The sequence below is a fragment of the Silurus aristotelis genome (assembly GCF_946808225.1).
Source record: "Silurus aristotelis genome assembly, chromosome: 2".
Taxonomy (NCBI): Eukaryota; Metazoa; Chordata; class Actinopteri; order Siluriformes; family Siluridae; genus Silurus; species Silurus aristotelis.
The window spans coordinates 19318093-19339990 of NC_139575.1; the positions used below are offsets into that span (position 1 = coordinate 19318093).

General features: G+C 37.0%; 1 protein-coding gene and 1 long non-coding RNA gene across 2 annotated transcripts in view; one reads left to right on the plus strand and one right to left on the minus strand.

Moving 5' to 3' along the window:
* The window catches only part of LOC310737509 (uncharacterized protein), a gene marked incomplete at its 5' end in the record, with an annotated part of 105592 nt that extends 87555 nt beyond the window's left edge, over nucleotides 1–18037 (minus strand). The window contains one exon of the mRNA XM_083561858.1: nucleotides 17939–18037. Within this exon, the coding sequence (XP_083417984.1) occupies nucleotides 17939–18037 (99 nt within the window). The remainder of the gene's footprint in view (nucleotides 1–17938) is intronic.
* A 1842-nt stretch (nucleotides 18038–19879) lies between these two features.
* On the plus strand, nucleotides 19880–20109 carry LOC310719139. The gene is made up of 2 exons (XR_014531372.1): nucleotides 19880–19934; nucleotides 19966–20109. It is a non-coding gene; the product is annotated as an uncharacterized lncRNA (long non-coding RNA).
* The last annotated feature ends 1789 nt before the right edge of the window (nucleotides 20110–21898 follow it).

The window sequence follows — 21898 nt, forward strand, 5'->3', positions numbered from 1 at the left end:
TAAAAGATTGTTTTTTCTTTGTCTTGCTTGAAAGACTTGTTTGGCCTACTTTAAATATGAGTAACATGGGGTTAAAGTATGGAAAAGAAGCCATATTGGTTCATAAGGCTTATTGACTGCATGCAATAGAACGTATAGATAGCTCAGTGGGTAAGTTGTTGGTTTACCGATCAGCAGGTCCCCACAAGGTTGTGGGTTCAAACCCTGGTGTCGCCAAGGTAAATTTTTATTTCGCTTTTTTAATCAAATAGTTTGTTTACATTGTTACATAAAACTATACATCTATTTGATAATTAAAGAGATGTGTTTAAAAAAAAAAAAATTTCTTTGTCTTGCTTCAAAGACTTGTTTGGCCTACTTTTAATATGAGTTACATGGTGTTGAAGTATGGAAAAGAAGCCATATTGGTTCATTAGGCTTATTGACTGCTTGCACAAGTACCTAGAGATAGCTCAGTGGGTAAGGCGTTGGTTTACCGATCAGGAGGTCACCACAAGGTTGTGGGTTCAAACCCCATTTTCGCTCAAGTTAATTTTTTATTTTGCTTATTTTATCTAATAGTTTGTTTACTTTGTTACATAAACTGTACATCTATTTGATAAATTAAGAGATGTGTTTAAAAGATTGTTTTCTCTTTGTCTTGCTTGAAAGACTTGTTTGGCCTACTTCAAATATGAGTAACATGGTGTTGAAGTATGGAAAAGAAGCCATAACGGTTCATTAGGCTTATTGACTGCTTGCACTAGTACCTAGAGATAGCTCAGTGGGTAAGGCGTTGGTTGGTTTACCGATCAGGAGATCCCCACAAGGTTGTGGGTTCAAACCCCATTTTCGCCAAAGTTAATTTTTTATTTTGCTTTTTTTATCTAATAGTTTGTTTACTTTGTTACATAAAACTGTACATCTATTTGATAAATTAAGAGATGTGTTTAAAAGATTGTTTTCTCTTTGTCTTGCTTGAAAGACTTGTTTGGCCTACTTTAAATATGAGTAACATGGTGTTGAAGTATGGAAAAGAAGCCATAACGGTTCATTAGGCTTATTGACTGCTTGCACTAGTACCTAGAGATAGCTCAGTGGATAAGGCGTTGGTTTAGCGATCAGAAGGTCCCCACAAGGTTGTGGGTTCAAACCCCATTTTCGCCAAAGTTAATTTTTTATTTTGCTTTTTTTATCTAATAGTTTGATTACTTTGTTACATAAAACTGTACATCTATTTGATAAATTAGGAGATGTGTTTAAAAGATAGTTTTTTCTTCGTCTTGCTTGAAAGACTTGTTTGGCCTACTTTAAATATGAGTAACATGGTGTTGAAGTATGGAAAAGAAGCCATATTGGTTCATTAGGCTTATTGACTGCTTACACTAGTACCCAGAGATAGCTCAGTGGGTAAGGCATTGGTTGGTTTACCGATCAGGAGATCCCCACAAGGTTGTAGGTTCAAACCCCATTTTCGCCAAAGTTAATTTTTTATTTTGCTTTTTTTATCTAATAGTTTGTTTACTTTGTTACATAAAACTGTACATCTATTTGATAAATTAAGAGATGTGTTTAAAAGATTGTTTTTTCTTTGTCTTGCTTGAAAGACTTGTTTGGCCTACTTTAAATATGAGTAACATGGTGTTAAAGTATGGAAAAGAAGCCATATTGGTTTATAAGGCTTATTGCCGCATGCAATAGAATGTAGAGATAGCTCAGTGGGTAAGGTGTTGGTTTACCGATCAGCAGGTCCCCACAAGGTTGTGGGTTCAAACACCGGTGTCACCAAGGTAAAATTTTTATTTTGCTTTTTTAATCAAATAGTTTGTTTACATTGTTACATAAAACTGGACATCTATTTGATAATTAAAGAGATGTGTTTAAAAGATTGCTTTTTTCTTTGTCTTGCTTGAAAGACTTGTTTGGCCTACTTTTAATATGAGTTACATGGTGTTGAAGTATGGAAAAGAAGCCATATTGGTTCATTAGGCTTATTGACTGCTTGCACTAGGACCTAAAGATAGCTCAGTGGGTAAGTTGTTGGTTTACCGATTAGCAGGTCCCCACAAGGTTGTGGGTTCAAACCCTGGTGTTGCCAAGGTAAATTTTTATTTCGCTTTTTTAATCAAATAGTTTGTTTACATTGTTACATAAAACTATACATCTATTTGATAATTAAAGAGATGTGTTTAAAAGATTGTTTTTCTTTGTCTTGCTTAAAAGACTTGTTTGACCTACTTTAAATATGAGTAACATGGTGTTGAAGTATGGAAAAGAAGCCATATTGGTTCATTAGGCTTATTGACTGCTTGCACTAGGACCTAGAGATAGCTTAGTGGGTAAGGTGTTGGTTTACCGATCAGCAAGTCCCCCCAAGGTTGTAGGTTCAAACCCCGGTGTTGCCAAAGTTAATTTTTTATTTTGCTTTTTTTTATCTAATAGTTTGTTTACTTTGTAACATAAACTGAACATCTATTTGATAAATTAAGAGATGTGTTTAAAAGATTGTTTTTTCTTTGTCTTGCTTGAAAGACTTGTTTGGCCTACTTTAAATATGAGTAACATGGTGTTGAAGTATGGAAAAGAAGCCATAACGGTTCATTAGGCTTATTGACTGCTTGCACTAGTACCTAGAGATAGCTCAGTGGATAAGCCGTTGGTTTAGCGATCAGAAGGTCCCCACAAGGTTGTGGGTTTAAACCCCATTTTCGCCAAAGTTAATTTTTTATTTTGCTTTTTTTATCTAATAGTTTGTTTACTTTGTTACATAAAACTGTACATTTATTTGATAAATTAATAGATGTGTTTAAAAGATTGCTTTTTTCTTTGTCTTGCTTGAAAGACTTGTTTGGCCTAGTTTTAATATGAGTTACATGGTGTTTCTAGTATGGAAAAGAAGCCATATTGGTTCATTACGGCTTATTGACTGCTTGCACTAGTATCTATAGATAGCTCAGTGGGTTAGGTGTTGGTTTACCGATTAGCAGGTCCCCACAAGGTTGTGGGTTCAAGCCAAGGTAAAGTTTTTATTTCGGTTTTTTAATCAAATAGTTTGTTTACTTTGTTACATAAAACTGTACATCTATTTGATAAATTAAGAGATGTGTTTAAAATATTTTTTTCTTTGTCTTGCTTGAAAGACTTGTTTGGCCTACTTTTAATATGAGTTACATGGTGTTGAAGTATGGAAAAGAAGCCATATTGGTTCATTAGGCTTATTGACTGCTTGCACTAGGACCTACAGATAGCTCAGTGGGTAACGTGTTGGTTTACCGATCAGCAGGTCCCCACAAGGTTGTGGGTTCAAACCCCGATGTCGCCAAGGTAAATTTAAATTTTGCTTTTTAATCGAATAGTTTGTTTACATTGTTACATAAAACTATACATCTATTTGATAATTAAAGAGATGTGTTTAAAAAAAAAATTTTTCTTTGTCTTGCTTGAAAGACTTGTTTGGCCTACTTTTAATATGAGTTACATGGTGTTGAAGTATGGAAAATAAGCCATATTGGTTCATTAGGCTTATTGACTGCTTGCACAAGTACCTAGAGATAGCTCAGTGGGTAAGGCGTTGGTTTACCGATCAGGAGGTCCCCACAAGGTTGTGGGTTCAACCCCCATTTTCGCTAAAGTTAATTTTTTATTTTGCTTATTTTATCTAATAGTTTGTTTACTTTGTTACATAAAACTGTACATCTATTTGATAAATTAAGACATGTGTTTAAAAGATAGTTTTTTCTTTGTCTTGCATGAAAGACTTGTTTGGCCTACTTTAAATATGAGTAACATGGTGTTAAAGTATGGAAAAGAAGCCATATTGGTTCATTAGGCTTATTGACTGCTTGCACTAGGACCTAGAGATAGCTCAGTTGGTAAGGTGTTGGTTTACCGATCAAGCAGTCCCCACAAGGTTGTGGGTTCAAACCCCATTTTTGCCAAAGTTAATTTTTTATTTTGCTTTTTTTATCTAATAGTTTCTTTACTTTGTTACATAAAACTGTACATCTATTTGATAAATTAAGAGATGTGTTTAAAAGATAGTTTTTTCTTCGTCTTGCTTGAAAGACTTGTTTGGCCTACTTCAAATATGAGTAACATGGTGTTGAAGTATGGAAAAGAAGCCATATTGGTTCATTAGGTTTATTGACTGTTTGCACTAGCACCTAGAGATAGCTCAGTGGGTAAGGCGTTGGTTGGTTTACCGATCAGCAGGTCCCCACAAGGTTGTGGGTTCAAACCCCATTTTCGCTAAAGTAAATTTTTTATTTTGCTTATTTTATCTAATAGTTTGTTTACATTGTTACATAAAACTGTACATCTATTTGATAAATTAAGAGATGTGTTTAAAAGATTGTTTTTTCTTTGTCTTGCTTGAAAGACTTGTTTGGCCTACTTTAAATATGAGTAACATGGTGTTAAAGTATGGAAAACAAGCCATATTGGTTCATTAGGCTTATTGACTGCTTGCACTAGGACGTAGAGATAGCTCAGTTGGTAAGGTGTTGGTTTACCGATCAAGAGGTCACCACAAGGTTGTGGGTTCAAACCCCATTTTCGCCAAAGTTATTTTTTTATTTAGCTTTTTTTATCTAATAGTTTGTTTACTTTGTTACATAAAACTGTACATCTATTTGATAAATTAAAAGATGTGTTTAAAAGATTGTTTTTTCTTTGTCTTGCTTGAAAGACTTGTTTGGCCTACTTCAAATATGAGTAACATGGTGTTAAAGTATGGAAAAGAAGCCATATTGGTTCATAAGGCTTATTGACTGCATGCAATAGAACGTAGAGATAGCTCAGTTGGTAAGGTGTTGGTTTACCGATTAGCAGGTCACCACAAGGTTGTGGGTTCAAACACCGGTGTCACCAAGGTAAAATTTTTATTTTGCTTTTTTAATCAAATAGTTTGTTTACATTGTTACATAAAACTGGACATCTATTTGATAATTAAAGAGATGTGTTTAAAAGATTGCTTTTTTCTTTGTCTTGCTTGAAAGTCTTGTTTGGCCTACTTTTAATATGAGTTACATGGTGTTGAAGTATGGAAAAGAAGCCATATTGGTTCATTAGGCTTATTGACTGCTTGCACTAGGACCTAAAGATAGCTCAGTGGGTAAGTTGTTGGTTTACCAATCAGCAGGTCCCCACAAGGTTGTGGGTTCAAACCCTGGTGTCGCCAAGGTAAATTTTTATTTCGCTTTTTTAATCAAATAGTTTGTTTACATTGTTACATGAAACTATACATCTATTTGATAATTAAAGAGATGTGTTTAAAAGATTGTTTTTTCTTTGTCTTGCTTAAAAGACTTGTTTGGCCTACTTTAAATATGAGTAACATGGTGTTGAAGTATGGAAAAGAAGCCATATTGGTTCATTAGGCTTATTGACTGCTTGCACTAGGACCTAGAGATAGCTTAGTGGGTAAGGTGTTGGTTTACCGATCAGCAGGTCCCCACAAGGTTGTAGGTTCAATCCCCGGTGTTGCCAAGGTTAATTTTTTATTTTGCTTTTTTTTATCTAATAGTTTGTTTACTTTGTTACATAAACTGTACATCTATTTGATAAATTAAGAGATGTGTTTAAAAGATTGTTTTTTCTTTGTCTTGCTTGAAAGACTTGTTTGGCCTACTTTAAATATGAGTAACATGGTGTTGAAGTATGGAAAAGAAGCCATATTGGTTCATTAGGCTTATTGACTGCTTGCACTAGGACCTAGAGATAGCTCAGTGGGTAAGGTGTTGGTTTACCGATCAGCAGGTCCCCACAAGCTTGTAGGTTCAAACCCCGGTGTTGCCAAAGTTAATTTTTTATTTAGCTTTTTTTATCTAATAGTTTGTTTACTTTGTTACATAAAACTGTACATCTATTTGATAAATTAAGAGATGTGTTTAAAAGATTGTTTTTTCTTTGTCTTGCTTGAAAGACTTGTTTGGCCTACTTTTAATATGAGTTACATGGTGTTGAAGTATGGAAAAGAAGCCATATTGGTTAATTAGGCTTATTGACTGCTTTTACTAGTACCTATAGATAGCTCAGTGGGTAAGGTGTTGGTTTACCGATCAGCAGGTCCCCACAAGGTTGTGGGTTCAAGCCAAGGTAAAGTTTTTATTTCGCTTTTTTAATCAAATAGTTTGTTTACATTGTTACATAAAACTGTACATCTATTTGATAATTAAAGAGATGTGTTTAAAAGATTGCTTTTTTCTTTGTCTTGCTTGAAAGACTTGTTTGGCCTACTTTTAATATTAGTTACATGGTGTTGAAGTATGGAAAAGAAGCCATATTGGTTCATTAGGCTTATTGACAGTTTGTACTAGTACCTAGAGATAGCTCAGTGTTTAAGATGTTGGTTTACCAATCAGTAGGTCCCCTCATGGTTGTGGGTTCAAACCCCAGTGGTGCCAAGGTTTATTTTTTTATTTAGCTTTTTTTATCTAATAGTTTGTTTACTTTGTTACATAAAACTGTACATCTATTTGATAATTAAAGAGATGAGTTTAAAATATATTTTTTTTCTTTGTCTTTTTTGAAGTCTTGTTTGGTCTACTTTTAATATGAGTTACATGGTGTTGAAGTAGGGAAAAGAAGCCATGTTGGTTCATTAGGCTTATTGACTGCATGCACTAGTATATAGAGATAGCTCAGTGGATAAGGTGTTGGTTTTCCTAACAGCAGGTCCCCACAAGGTTGTGGGTTCAAACTTTGGTGTCACCAAGGTAAAGTTTTTATTTCGCTTTTTTAATCAAATAGTTAGTTTACATTGTTACATAAAACTGTACATCTATTTGATAATCAAATAGATGTGTTTAAAAGATTGTTTTTTTTGTTTTGTTTTGCTTGAAAGACTTGTTTGGCCTACTTTTAATATGAGTTACATGGTGTTGAAGTATGGAAAAGAAGCCATATTGGTTCATTAGGCTTATTGACTGCTTGCACTAGTACCTAGAGATAGCTCAGTGGGTAAGTCAAGTCAAGTCAAGTCAAGTTTATTTGTATAGCGCTTTTCACAACAGACATTGTCTCAAAGCAGCTTTACAGAAAACAACAGTGAAGGTGAATGGTGTGCGTTTGTCACTGATGAGCAAGCCAGTGGCAGTGGCAAGGAAAAACTCCCTTAGATGATATGAGGAAGAAACCTTGAGGGGAACCAAACTCAAAAGGGAACCCATCCTCATATGGGTGACATCAAGAGTTTGATCATAAATCTTTCAACAATACAGAACAATTTGTGATCATCATAGATCCAGCATCAGCTTCTCCATGCCAGGGCCTTTAAACACTCGGCATCTACTTCTCCATGATCATCTATAGGTCCATAATCTTCACGAGGTGGGACGTGACTGGAGCTGGCCAAACCTCAGGATGCCTCGGGATGGGAAGAGAAAGAGAAGCAGTGGAGAGGAATTAGCGTAGCTGCTGTTCATGATATTAACAGCACAAGTTGATAATGTGCATGTGATCATATATTCTGGAGCACAAGGTTGTGATGTGATGTGTGTGATGTGTGTTATGTGTAGGCTTTGCTAAAAAGATATGTTTTTAATCTACACTTAAACTGGGAGAGTTGAGTTGAAACTGAGAGACGATAGGATTGGGGTTATATGATCATATTTTCTTGACCTAGTAAGAACTCTTGCTGCCGCATTCTGAACTAACTGAAGCTTGTTTATTAATGATGCAGGACATGCACCCAGTAATGCATTACAGTAGTCTATTCTAGAGGTCATGAACGCATGGACAAGCTTCTCTGCATCAGATATAGATAACATATTTCTTAGAAATATTTCTAAGGTGAAAGAAGGCTGTTTTTGTAACTTGATTGATGTGATTTTTAAAAGATAAGTTGCTGTCTAAAATAACTCCCAGGTCTTTTACCGTTGAACTAGTAGTTACAGAACAACCGTCTAAATGCAGGCTGAGATGCTGGAGCTTCTGTGTACTATTTTTTGGGCCGATTAGCGAAATCTCCGTTTTATCAGAATTTAATAGCAGAAAGTTATGGGTCATCCAATCTCTTATTTCTTCAACACACTCAGTTATGCGAGCTAATTGAGCTGTATCGCCTGGTTTGGATGAAATATATAGCTGGGTATCATCAGCATAACAATGGAAGCTAATTCCATGCCTTCTAATAATATTTCCTAATGGAAGCATGTATATTGTGAAAAGCAGGGGTCCTAGAACTGACCCTTGTGGCACGCCATAATTTACTAGCATTATCCTGGATAGCTCTCCATTTAAATCTACGAAATGGTAACGATTGGACAGGTAGGATTTAAACCAGCTTAATGCCTGTCCCTGAATACCTATGTAATTCTGTAAGCGATCGAGGAGAAGATCATGATCTATAGTGTCGAACGCAGCACTAAGATCTAGTAAAACTAATAGGGAGATGCAGCCTTGGTCTGAAGCTAAAAACAGGTCATTAGTTATTTTAACTAGAGCAGTTTTTGTGCTATGATGGGGCCTAAAACCTGACTGAAACTCTTCAAAGATATTGTTCTCCTGCAAGTGGTTATATAACTGGGCAGCGACAATCTTTTCTAAAACCTTATACATAAATGGGAGATTTGAAATTGGTCTGTAATTCGATAGCGTGTTTGGATCCAGATTAGGTTTTTTAATGAGTGGCTTAATAACTGCTAACTTGAGGGATTTAGGGACATGACCTAACGATAGTAAGGAGTTAATAATATTGAGAAGAAGCTCACCAGCTGTATATAACACTTCCTTCAGTAGTTTAGTGGGAATTGGATCTAACTGACATGTTGTTGATTTAGCTTTCATAATAGCATCATACAGCTCTTCCTGTCCTATACATGTAAAACAGTGTAGTTGTGGGGTTGTAGGTACGATTGTGTCGGGAGATGCTGTCAGAGGTTGAATTGCCACAATTGTTTTTCTAATGTTATCTATTTTTTCAGTGAAGAAATTCATAAAGTCTTCACTACTAAACTGTGATGGAACACATTTTTCAGATCCCTGATTTGTTGTTAATTTAGCGACTGTACTGAAAAGGAACCTGGGATTGTTTTTGTTATTTTCTATGAGTTTGCTCAGGTGTTTAGCTCTAGCAGCTTTTAGCGCTTGTCTGTAGCTAAGCATACTGTCTTTATACGCAATTCTAAATACCTCCAATTTAGTTTTCCTATATTTTCTCTCCAGATTACGTGCTGTTCTCTTTAGGGCATGCGTATGACTATTATACCAAGGTGCAGGTGCTTGTTCTCGAACCTTTTTTAACCGGATTGGGGCAACAGTGTCTAAAGTGCTAGTGAGGATAAGGTCTATGTTGTTCGCCATCTCATCAAGATGATCAGCAGTTATGGGTTTAATGTGAAACTGAGATAAATCAGGCAGGTTATTTATGAATCTGTCCTTAGTGGTTGGAACAATAGTCCTACCAAGTCGATACCGTGGTGAAACACGGTTAATCTGCTCTACCGGTAGTGTGTACAGTTTGAGATAATGGTCTGTGATGTCATCACTCTGGGGTAAAATATCTATATTAGTGACGTCTGCTCCGTGGGATATTAGTAAGTCTAGTGTGTGGTTAAAACTGTGGGTTGGTCTGGTGACGTTTTGTTTAACTCCAAAAAAGTTTAGTAAATCGACAAATGATAATCCTAGGGCATCGTTTGCATCATCTACATGAATATTAAAATCTCCTACAAGCAGCACTTTATCAAAACTGATCAAGAGGTCTGAGAGAAAACAAGCAAACTCATGAAGAAAATCAGCGTAGGGCCCTGGGGGTCTGTACACGGTGACCAGAGCGAGTTTTCTATGTATGTCTGAAAGTGCAATTTTAAGAACGAGCACTTCAAATGATTTAAAACTGAATCCTAATCTCTGACTAACATTAAGAGAAGCACTATAAATGGTTCCTACACCCCCCCACGACCAGTCTGACGGGGCTCATGCTTATAAACATATCCTGACGGTGTAGACTCGTTTAGACCCATATAATCACCTGGTTTAATCCAGGTCTCAGTGAGACAGAGTGCATCGAGATTATTATCTGTAATCATCTCATTTACAATCAGTGCTTTGGGTGCAAGTGATCTAATGTTTAAAAGACCGAACTTTAGAACTTTGTTGTGTTTGTTTATCTGGCATTTTTCAGTTTTAACTGCAATAAGATTATTTCTGGATCTTGTGTATGTAATTCTTGGTTTTACTACCCGAGGAATAGATACGGTTTCTATAAACTGGGCTGTGTGTGAACTTGTAACTATTTGGTCTGTAGTATGCGTGTTCTTATAGTTGAAGATTTCTTGATGTCTTACCAGTCAGATGGTGTGAAGTATCCTAGAGATGTTATCTGATAGCACTGCTGCTCCAACTCTGCTGGGGTGCAGGCCATCAGGGCGGAAGAACCTAGGACGCTCCCAGAAACAGTTCCAGTTATTAACAAAGAGAAGTTTATGTTCTCGACACCATGACTGTAACCATTCATTTAGAGCTAAAAGTCTACTAAACTTCTCAGCCCCTCGCTGGTAAGTGGGAAGAGGTCCTGACACAATGATCCTCGTTGTGGGTGATGTGCTGCGTACCGTCTCCACCAGGATCCTGAAGTCCCTCTTTAAGATCTCCGTTTGCCGTAGCCTGGTGTCGTTTGCTCCGGCATGGAGAACAACCGCTCCGAAGTTCTCGTTCAGGATCATGGGTACCTGCGCAGCGACATCCAGAACACGAGCACCAGGAAAACAGCGTGTGTGCACCTTACCTTTAGCTCGGGTAGCGCGGACATGCCGGACGATGGAATCTCAGAGAATAACAGTGTCGCGTTCCGTCTCGCGGAGGGGGACGAAGCGGTTCTCGGTCGAGATCTCGAAGGCCGGTGGTGGAGGTGGAGGTGGAGACGTCCTCGATCGGGGCTTGGCTTGTCTCTTCCGCCGCGGCCGCATCCAGGGTCCATGTTGCACCGGTGCCGGAGTTGTAGGTGCGCTGGGCCTGGGCAGAGAAGCACGCGGAGTTGAAGTGCTGGGAGCGTTAGGTTCAACCCGGGAGTTTACCTGGGATGAGTGCGCGTCCGCCCGGGATGTTCCCAGCGCCGCTTTCCACTCTCGCAGCCGGTCATGCTTTGCATGAAGCTCGCAAATCTGTTTCTCCAATGCCTTTATCTCCAACACCACCGTTTGCAACTCGAACGAGTCCTCACCTGTGCTCGAATGCAGACAAACAACCGGCATAGTGCTCATAATCACGAACAGATTTATTATACAGAGATGTGAGTGAGAGAAAATAAATATAAACAACACTAGTGATAGTCGAGTTAACTAACTACAGGCACAAGTCAGGAAGACAAAAACAATTAAGGATTATTAAAAGAGGAAAATAGATAGATAGATAGATAGATAGATAGATAGATAGATAGATAGATAGATAGATAGATAGATAGATAGATAAATAGATAAATAGATAAATAGATAGCAAAGTTTGTTTGAAAGACGCCGAGAGAGATACAAACACGTAACTCGCGGCAAACAAGTCAAACACAGAAAGCTATGTCACAGGAAGTGAGGTCGTAAGGTGTGGGTTTACCGATCAGCAGGTCCCCACAAGGTTGTTGGTTCAAACCCCAGTGGTGCCAAGGTGTTTAAAAGATTGTTTTTTTTTCTTTTTCTTGCTTGAAAGACTTGTTTGGCCTACTTTTAATGAGTTCCATGGTATTGAAGTATGGAAAAGAAGTCATATTGGTTCATTAGGCTTATTGACTGCTTGCATCAGTACCATGCGATAGCTCAGTGGGTAAGGTGTTGTTTTACCGATCAGCAGGTCCACACAAGGTTGTGGGTTCAAACCACGGTGTTGCATTGGTTAAGTTTTTTATTTTGCTTTTTTTTTTAATCTAATAGTTTGTTTACTTTGGTACATAAAACTGTACATCTATTTGATAATTAAAGAGATGTGTTTAAAAGATTGCTTTTTTCTTTGTCTTGCTTGAAAGACTTGTTTGTCCTACTTTTAATGAGTTACATGGTGTTGAAGTATGGAAAAGAAGCCATATTGGTTCATTAGGATTATTGACTGCTTGCACTAGTACCTATAGATAGCTCAGTGGATAAGGTGTTGGTTTACTGATCACCAAGTCCCCACAACGTTGTGGGTTCAAACCCCGGTGTTGCCAAGGTTCATTTTTATTTCGCTATTTTTATCTAATATTTTGTTTACTTTATTACATAAAACTGTTCATCTATTTGATAATTAAAGAGATGTTTTTAAAAGATTGTTTTTTTTTTCTTTGTCTTGCTTGAACGACTTGTTTGGCCTACTTTAAATAAGTTACATGGTGTTGAAGTATGGAAAAGAAGCCATATTGGTTCATTAGGCTTATTGACTGCTTGCGTTAGTACCTTGAGATAGCTCAGTGGGTAAGTTGTTGGTTTACCGATCAGCAGGTCCCTAAAAGGTTGTGGGTTCAAACCCTGGTGTCATCAAGGTAAAGTTTTTCTTTCGCTTTTTTTTTTATCAAATAGTTTGTTTACATTGTTACATAAAACTGTACATCTATTTGATAATTAAAGAGATGTGTATAAAAGATTGTTTTTTTTTTTCTTTGTCTTCCTTGAAAGACTTGTTTGGCCTACATTTAATGAGTTACATGGTGTTGAAGTATGGAAAGGAAGCCATATTGGTTCATTAGGCTTATTGACTGCTTGCCCTAATACCTGGAGATAGCTCAGTGGGTAAGGTGTTGGTTTACTGATCAGCAGATCCCCACAATGTTGTGGGTTCAAACCCCGGTGTTGCCATGGTTTATTTTTATTTCTCTTTTTTTATCTAATTTTTTGTTTACTTTGTTACATAAAACTGTACATCTATTTGATAATTAAAGAGATGTGTTTAAAAGATTGTTTTTTTTTCTTTGTCTTCCTTGAAAGTCTTGTTTGGCCTACTTTTAATGAGTTACATGGTGTTGAAGTATGGAAAAGAAGCCATATTGGTTCATTAGGCTTATTGACTCATTGTAATAGAAGAAAGGGATAGTTCAGTGGGAAAGGTGTTGATTTACCAATCAGTAGGTCCCAACAAGGTTGTGCGTTGAAATCCCTGTGTTGCCAAGGTAAAGTTTTTGTTTAGTTTATTTTTATCTAATAGTTTGTTTACTTTGTTACATCAAACTGTACATCTATTTGATAATTAAATAGATGTGTTTAAAAGATTACTTTTTTCTTTGTCTTGCTTGAAAGACTTGTTTGGCCTACTTTTAATATGAGTTACATGGTGTTGAAGGATGGAAAAGAAGCCATATTGGTTCATTAAGCTTATTGACTCATTGTAACAGAAGAAAGGGATAGCTCAGTTGGTAAGGTGTTGATTTACCAATCAGTAGGTCCCAACAAGGTTGTGGGTTCAAATCCCTGTGTTGCCAAGGTAAATCCAGGGTCCATGTTGCACCGGTGCCGGAGTTGTAGGTGCGCTGGGCCTGGGCAGAGAAGCACGTGGAGTTGAAGTGCTGGGAGCGTTAGGTTCAACCCGGGAGTTTACCTGGGATGAGTGCGCGTCCGCCTGGGATGTTCCCAGCGCCGCTTTCCACTCTCGCAGCCGGTCATGCTTTGCATGAAGCTCGCAAATCTGTTTCTCCTATGCCTTTATCTCCAACACCACCGTTTGCAACTCGAACGAGTCCTCACCTGTGCTCGAATGCAGACAAACAACCGGCATAGTGCTCATAATCACGAACAGATTTATTATACAGAGATGTGAGTGAGAGAAAATAAATATAAACAACACTAGTGATAGTCGAGTTAACTAACTACAGGCACAAGTCAGGAAGACAAAAACAATTAAGGATTATTAAAAGAGGAAAATAGATAGATAGATAGATAGATAGATAGATAGATAGATAAATAGATAGCAAAGTTTGTTTGAAAGACGCCGAGAGAGATACAAACACGTAACTCGCGGCAAACAAGTCAAACACAGAAAGCTATGTCACAGGAAGTGAGGTCGTAAGGTGTGGGTTTACCGATCAGCAGGTCCCCACAAGGTTGTTGGTTCAAACCCCAGTGGTGCCAAGGTGTTTAAAAGATTGTTTTTTTTTCTTTTTCTTGCTTGAAAGACTTGTTTGGCCTACTTTTAATGAGTTCCATGGTATTGAAGTATGGAAAAGAAGTCATATTGGTTCATTAGGCTTATTGACTGCTTGCATCAGTACCATGCGATAGCTCAGTGGGTAAGGTGTTGTTTTACCGATCAGCAGGTCCACACAAGGTTGTGGGTTCAAACCACGGTGTTGCCTTGGTTAAGTTTTTTATTTTGCTTTTTTTATCTAATAGTTTGTTTACTTTGGTACATAAAACTGTACATCTATTTGATAATTAAAGAGATGTGTTTAAAAGATTGCTTTTTTCTTTGTCTTGCTTGAAAGACTTGTTTGTCCTACTTTTAATTAGTTACATGGTGTTGAAGTATGGAAAAGAAGCCATATTGGTTCATTAGGCTTATTGACTGCTTGCACTAGTACCTATAGATAGCTCAGTGGATAAGGTGTTGGTTTACTGATCACCAGGTCCCCACAACGTTGTGGGTTCAAACCCCGGTGTTGCCAAGGTTCATTTTTATTTCGCTTTTTTTATCTAATATTTTGTTTACTTTATTACATAAAACTGTTCATCTATTTGATAATTAAAGAGATGTTTTTAAAAGATTGTTTTTTTTTCTTTGTCTTGCTTGAACGACTTGTTTGGCCTACTTTAAATAAGTTACATGGTGTTGAAGTATGGAAAAGAAGCCATATTGGTTCATTAGGCTTATTGACTGTTTGCGTTAGTACCTTGAGATAGCTCAGTGGGTAAGTTGTTGGTTTACCGATCAGCAGATCCCCACAAGGTTGTGGGTTCAAACCCTGGTGTCATCAAGGTAAAGTTTTTCTTTCGCTTTTTTTTTTATCAAATAGTTTGTTTACATTGTTACATAAAACTGTACATCTATTTAATAATTAAAGAGATGTGTATAAAAGATTGTTTTTTTTTTTTCTTTGTCTTCCTTGAAAGACTTGTTTGGCCTACATTTAATGAGTTACATGGTGTTGAAGTATGGAAAGGAAGCCATATTGGTTCATTAGGCTTATTGACTGCTTCCCCTAATACCTGGAGATAGCTCAGTGGGTAAGGTGTTGGTTTACTGATCAGCAGATCCCCACAATGTTGTGGGTTCAAACCCCGGTGTTGCCATGGTTTATTTTTATTTCTCTTTTTTTATCTAATTTTTTGTTTACTTTGTTACATAAAACTGTACATCTATTTGATAATTAAAGAGATGTGTTTAAAAGATTGTTTTTTTTTTCTTTGTCTTCCTTGAAAGACTTGTTTGGCCTACTTTAAATGAGTTACATGGTGTTGAAGTATGGAAAAGAAGCCATATTGGTTCATAAGGCTTATTGACTGCACGCACTAGTACATAAAGATACCTCAGTGGATAAGGTGTTGGTTTACCGATCAGCAGGTCCCCACAAGGTTGTTGGTTCAAACCCCGGTGTTGCCAAGGTAAAGTTTTTATTTAGCTTTTTTGATCAAATAGTTTGTTTACATTGTTACATAAAACTGTACATCTATTTGATAATTAAAGAGATGTGTTTAAAGGATTGTTTTTTTTTCTTGTCTTGCTTGAAAGTCTTGTTTGGCCTACTTTTAATGAGTTACATGGTGTTGAAGTATGGAAAAGAAGCCATATTGGTTCATTAGGCTTATTGACTCATTGCAATAGAAGAAAGGGATAGTTCAGTGGGTAAGGTGTTGATTTACCAATCAGTAGGTCCCAACAAGGTTGTGCGTTGAAATCCCTGTGTTGCCAAGGTAAAGTTTTTGTTTAGTTTATTTTTGTCTAATAGTTTGTTTACTTTGTTACATCAAACTGTACATCTATTTGATAATTAAATAGATGTGTTTAAAAGATTACTTTTTTCTTTGTCTTGCTTGAAAGACTTGTTTGGCCTACTTTTAATATGAGTTACATGGTGTTGAAGGATGGAAAAGAAGCCATATTGGTTCATTAAGCTTATTGACTCATTGTAACAGAAGAAAGGGATAGCTCAGTTGGTAAGGTGTTGATTTACCAATCAGTAGGTCCCAACAAGGTTGTGGGTTCAAATCCCTGTGTTGCCAAGGTAAAGTTTTTATTTAGTTTATTTTTATCTAATAGTTTGTTTACTTTGTTGCATGAATTTGTAAATCTATTTGTTAATTACACAGACCTGTTTAAAAGATTTCTTTTTTTTTTTCTTATTTTGAAGACTTCTTTGGCCTACTTTAAATGAGTTACATGGTGTTTAAGGATGGAAAAGAAGCCATATTGGTTCATTAGGCTTATTGACTCTTTGCAAAAGAAGAAAGGGATAGCTCAATTGGTAACGTGTTGGTTTACTGATCAGCAGGTCCCCATAAGGTTGTGGGTTCAAATCCCAGTGTTGCCAAGATTACATTTTTATTTCGCTTTTTTTTTATCTAAAAGTTTTTTTACTTTGTTGCATTAAACTGGAAATCTATTTGTTAATTACACAGACCTGTTTAAAAGATTTCTTTTTTATTTTGTCTTTTTTGAAGACTTCTTTGGCCTACTTTTAATGAGTTACATGGTGTTTAAGGATGGAAAAGAAGCCATATTGGTTCATTAGGCTTATTGACTCAATGCAATAGTAGAAAGGAATAGCTCAGTGGGTAAGGTGTTGATATACCGATCAACAGGTCTCCACAAGTTTGTGGGTCCAAACCCCAGTGTTGCCTAGGTGAAGATTTTATATTTTTTTATTTTATTCAAAAGTTTGTTTACTTTGTTGCATTAAACTGTAAATCTATTTGTTAATTAAACAGACCTGTTTATAAGATTTCTTTTTTTGTTGTCTTTTTTAAAGACTTCTTTGGCCTACTTTTAATATGTTACATAGTGTTAAAGTATGAAAAAGAAGACATGTTGGTTCATTAGGCTTATGGACTTCTTGTAATAGTAAAAAGTGATAACTCAGTGGGTAAGGTGTTGGTTTTTGGATCAGCAGGTCCCCACAAGGTTGTGGGTTTAAACCTCAGTTTTGCCAAGGTCTAGTTTTATTTAACTTTTTTTTATCTAATAGTTTGTTTACTTTGTTACATTAAACTGTAAATTCATTCATTCATTCATTTTCTCCCGCTTATCCGTAATTCGGGTCGCGGGGGCAGCAGTCTAAGCAGGCCCCCGCCTTCGACTGCTGCCCAATCCTCACAGCACCGTCCCTTACGGTCCCTCCTGCAGGTGGTGAGCCCACGGGAAGAACTGTAAATTTATTTGTTAATTAAAGAGTCCTGTTTAAAAGATTGCTTTTTTCTTTGTCTTTTTTGAAGACTTGTTTGGCCTACTTTTAATGAGTTACATGGTGTTGACGTATGGAAATTAAGCCATGTTGGTTTATTAGGCTTATTAACTGCTTGTACTAGTAGATAGGGATAGCTCAGTGGGTAATGTGTTGGTTTACTATTCAGCAGATCCCCAGAAGGTTGTGGGTTCATATCCCGGTATAGTTAATATGTTGCCAAATTGCCAAGTTAAAACACTATCTTTAGCTCTGAAGCTTGGGCACAACCTAAAGACGATGGCAAACATTATTGAATGTGAAGCCATGATTTCAGGTGATAAGAACACCCTTAGCAATGTGCAAGCCTTCAAACAAATCTGCGAAACTAAATGGAGTGAGAGTGTCTCATCCCAGGCCCTCCGAAATTTGAGCGAGGCAAAGTGGAACTCTCTGCAACTTCTTTCCTTTGCTGAATATGTGAAAAAAATGCATCAGTATCTTGACAGACAGAGTAACAAGAGCCAAACCCAAACTTGAAAAAGATTCAAGTAACAAGCACTGGGCAGAAGTTGCAAAAGTGACACTCTGTCAGGTTATTGTGGTCAATCGTAGAAGTAAAGGAGAGGTATCCAAGCTGTCCTTTACTGCCTTTACACGCATCCAGATGTAGCACTCGCTCTGACAAACCTTGAAAAGAAACCGTGTAAGCACTTCCAGAGACTTGAGATAAAAGGCAAACGTGGAGGAAACGTCCCCGTTGTCTCCCTCCTGATATGGTGACCTCATTGGAGTTACTTGTAAAGACTCGCCATAACTGTAATGTGCCTGATGAGAACATGTTCATGTTTGGATGACCACAAGCACTGATTTACTTCAGATGGTCAGACATTATTCGTCAGATTGCTCGAAGCTGTTGAGCCTTGTGTGGAACACCCTGAAGCGTTATCCTCCACTAGACTGAGAAAGCACATGGCCACTATGTCCAAGGTCCTTAATTTAAAATAAAGCAGTACTACAGGCTACCTGAAGGTACATTACAGCTGGCGAAGATAAGTAAAGTTCTTCTAGCCATGAAGAGAGGACAACTATCTCAATTCAATAAAAGGAATTTAGATGAGATCCAGATTGATCCAAAAGGTAAAACAGACCTAAATAAATATAGATGTTTTAAAAATCTCAAATTCCATTTAAATATTAACAGGAACACCACCGTTGGTTATAGATTATTTGATGGATGTAGCAGTTTAAAAATATTTTTCCACTTATTTAGCTAGAATCATTTTCTCTGTGGTTGCTGTGTTTACGAGAGAGAGTAAACAGTGTACAGTGAAGGATCAGACTCTGAAAATGAGAAAGAAAACGATGCCTCACCTCCACCCTCAAATTCTGCAGGTATGTAGTCAGCTAATGTAGGGAATTATGGGAAAGCTAGAGGCAAAATGATATGATTTGTTGAGTCACTTTTATCACAATTGCTAATTACTTTTATTTTATTCAGGATCTTCACAAAACCCACAGAGAAAGTAGTCTACAGAGAAGATCCAGGCTGTGGAAAAGACTCTAATGGACTACATCAGTTCTGGCAAGGTTCCTGGTAAAGCTCAGTGCATGGAGTGCATTGAAAAATCCCCAGCAGCACTTCAAGGGAAAGGTTGGGGCAGTCAAATTTTATGTAAAAAATCGCATTGATTCCATGAAGCGAAAAATGTAAAGGTCAAAAGCCTTTAATGGATGTTTTTTTTTTATATGTTTGTTAAAGGCAACATGTTCAGAAACATTTAAGTTCAAGTTGCTAACAAATAAATGTTAAAGAGAATTAAGATGTCACATGTTCTGTTTTTTGTGTAATTGCCCAAATGTCCAAACTTTTCAGGTTGTTGTTAATCATGGTTGTACATCAAATATCTTCTACTTCTACCTAATATTTATATAGATATATTATATAGCAATATATCTTGCAACACAGTTGATCAAATGCATGTTCTGTTTTAATTTAAATAGATTCTAGTATGCACAGATCATTACTTATTTTAGGCCATGACAAAAATTGAGCTCTCTAAACTTGTGTTTTTGTGTGAAATTTAAGATAATTTTTGGAAAACAAAAAATTTAAAAGAGACGTCTGACTTAAAATTGTGGCCTTAATGTATTTAGAAATCATTGTCCCCACGAGTAACCACCCAGTCAGGAGTCTCCACCATGTAGCAAAAACAAGTGTGTGTGTGTGTGTGTGTGTGTGTGTGTGTGTGTGTGTGTGTGTGTGTGTGTATGTGTGTGTGTGTTTTTGTGCATGCATGTATGTACAGTCGAACCCACTTATCTCGACCTCGGTTAACTCGACAACCCTATTAAGTCGACGTTTTTGAAGTGAAACCGCCAAATTCTCGCTTTGTCTTAACATTTTTTATCGGTTATGTCGATTCTTTTATGTCGACGAACCCTAATATCTCGAGCACAAGGGGGTGCAAATTTGCCACTTAACGTCGGTTATCTCGATCCCCATGACCAATCACCAGCTTTTGCCATGTCACCATCTCACTACCTTATTTTCGTATTTTACACACCCCTCACCCAGGGTGCGTCTTATATACGCGAAAATACGGTAGTGAGACGGCACTGTGCGGCCGCAGAAGAACTCGTGGAAGTGGTGGGAAAATCAAGCCTTACAGATGCTATGTTGGAAGTGTAGGATACTTTTCAGAGCTGTTTCAGAGTGAAATGACTCGAGAATTTAATTTTGACACTGGTTAGCTTTTTGTAAAAACGAACTACACCCTGCACGTTTTTTGTGATTTTGTGAGCGATCTTTGTGTTTGCAATGTTGGAGAATAAAATAAAGGTTTGTTTTGAGAATCGAAGTAGTTTGTATTGGATACTGGTAAATCTCTGCTGTTAGTTGGTGTACATATGCCTTTTGGTGTAAACAAACATGTATGTACATTTTTATAGCATGCCTTCATCAAAAAAATCGCGGCAACGCTGTTGTGTAAAAAACCTCCAAAAACACGTGCATGCACATTCTCATTTAATAACGCACATCATGTACATAAAGAAATTTCAAGCACGTTAATATATTGCCGCCATATTGGTTTTCGTTTATCTCGATCATTGGTTATCTCAATGCTTTTTGGCACACCCCTACGCCGTCGACATAACCTGGTTTCACTGTATGTATGTATGTATGTATGTATGTGATTTTAAGATAAAGCTTGAGCTTCAGTGCCTCCTTCAGTTAAGCTTGAAAAATAAAAAGACTTGTGGGATTCCCTTGTGAGTATTACCTCTGTAGACCTTCCTACTATATTTCAAGCAGTTATTTGCTGTGCATTAATTACAATGATTAGAGGAAATCACTAATTTGCATATGCTCCTCTGGCTTACAAAAAAATTGAGACACAATAGAATAGAGCAGTTGAATGTTAAGGGTCTGAATCAAGGACCTCAGTGTGACATCTTGGCATTTTTTGAGAGTTGAACTCACAACCCACAGTGCAAAACAAAACAATTAGTTGCAAGTATTTAAATTGTGGTACATACTACAATCTATTAAATAATTGTCTGTGGTATATTTGTTGTGGTCTTGTTATTTAATGCCATTTTTGGGTTATTTCACTACGTCTTTTCAGTGGGTCCTTGTGTTACTGTCCTGCATTAGTCTTCCTATAGAGGTTACATGTGAGCTTGTTATTTAGTTCATAACGCTTTGAATGTGTTTTCGATATAAACAAACGAAGCGTTAGCTCCCTGTTCTTCCTGCTGAAATTCTATTCATACTTAATTTAAATAAATATTGAAGGTCTTGAATCTCATTTCATCTTTCAATGAACTGACATTTGTGAGGATTACAGCACAATTGCTTGAAATTATTCAAATATGCCAATGTTTCAGCAGCCTAATCGCTCAGTCAATATTGGTATAAAATATGGTGTTAGGTAATATATAGAAACATAATTATGGTTGTAGCGAGGCTTTCCTCTTCAAAAGCTAGAGTAATGATTAGTCATCCAGCCTCAGGAGGTTTTTTCTGCTTGAGCATGAACATCTCCCTGCACACCATGAGCTTGTTTTTTTTGCATTCCTAACTGGGACACTATTTAAATGGCACTCAGAATGTTTTTGTTTCTCATGAATACATATCAGTACCTAAGGGTAGTTTGAAATAATCAGTTTATCTACTGGAATAAGTTTGGGGGTGAGAGTAGAACAGAGAACACTTGAGCAGACATGGGGAGAACATGCAGACGAATACCACACAAACAGCAACCCTGGGATCAGCACTGGGGAGATTGAGTAGTGAAACAAATGAAATGAGACAATGTTGACCTTCATACATCAGCTATGGCTATACAAAAAAAAAACTGTACATGCCTGAAAAGTATTTGATCTTCGGTCAATTTCAAACATTTAAAACAACATTAGCTGTAAATAACCTGCCTGGAAGAGGGAGAAAGTGGCTTTTTTCCCCCAGGGTAAGGAAGCTTATTTAGAGAGCCATGATTACTTCAAGGATCAAAGATTGGGTTGCAAATTTGCAGAGTACTGTAGCAAAAGAAAGCTTTTTATGGCAGCAAACACCCAAGATAAGAAGAATATTGGTTGTAAAGAAACAAACTAATCCTATCTGTAAAGTACAAGTGCTTTGTTGTT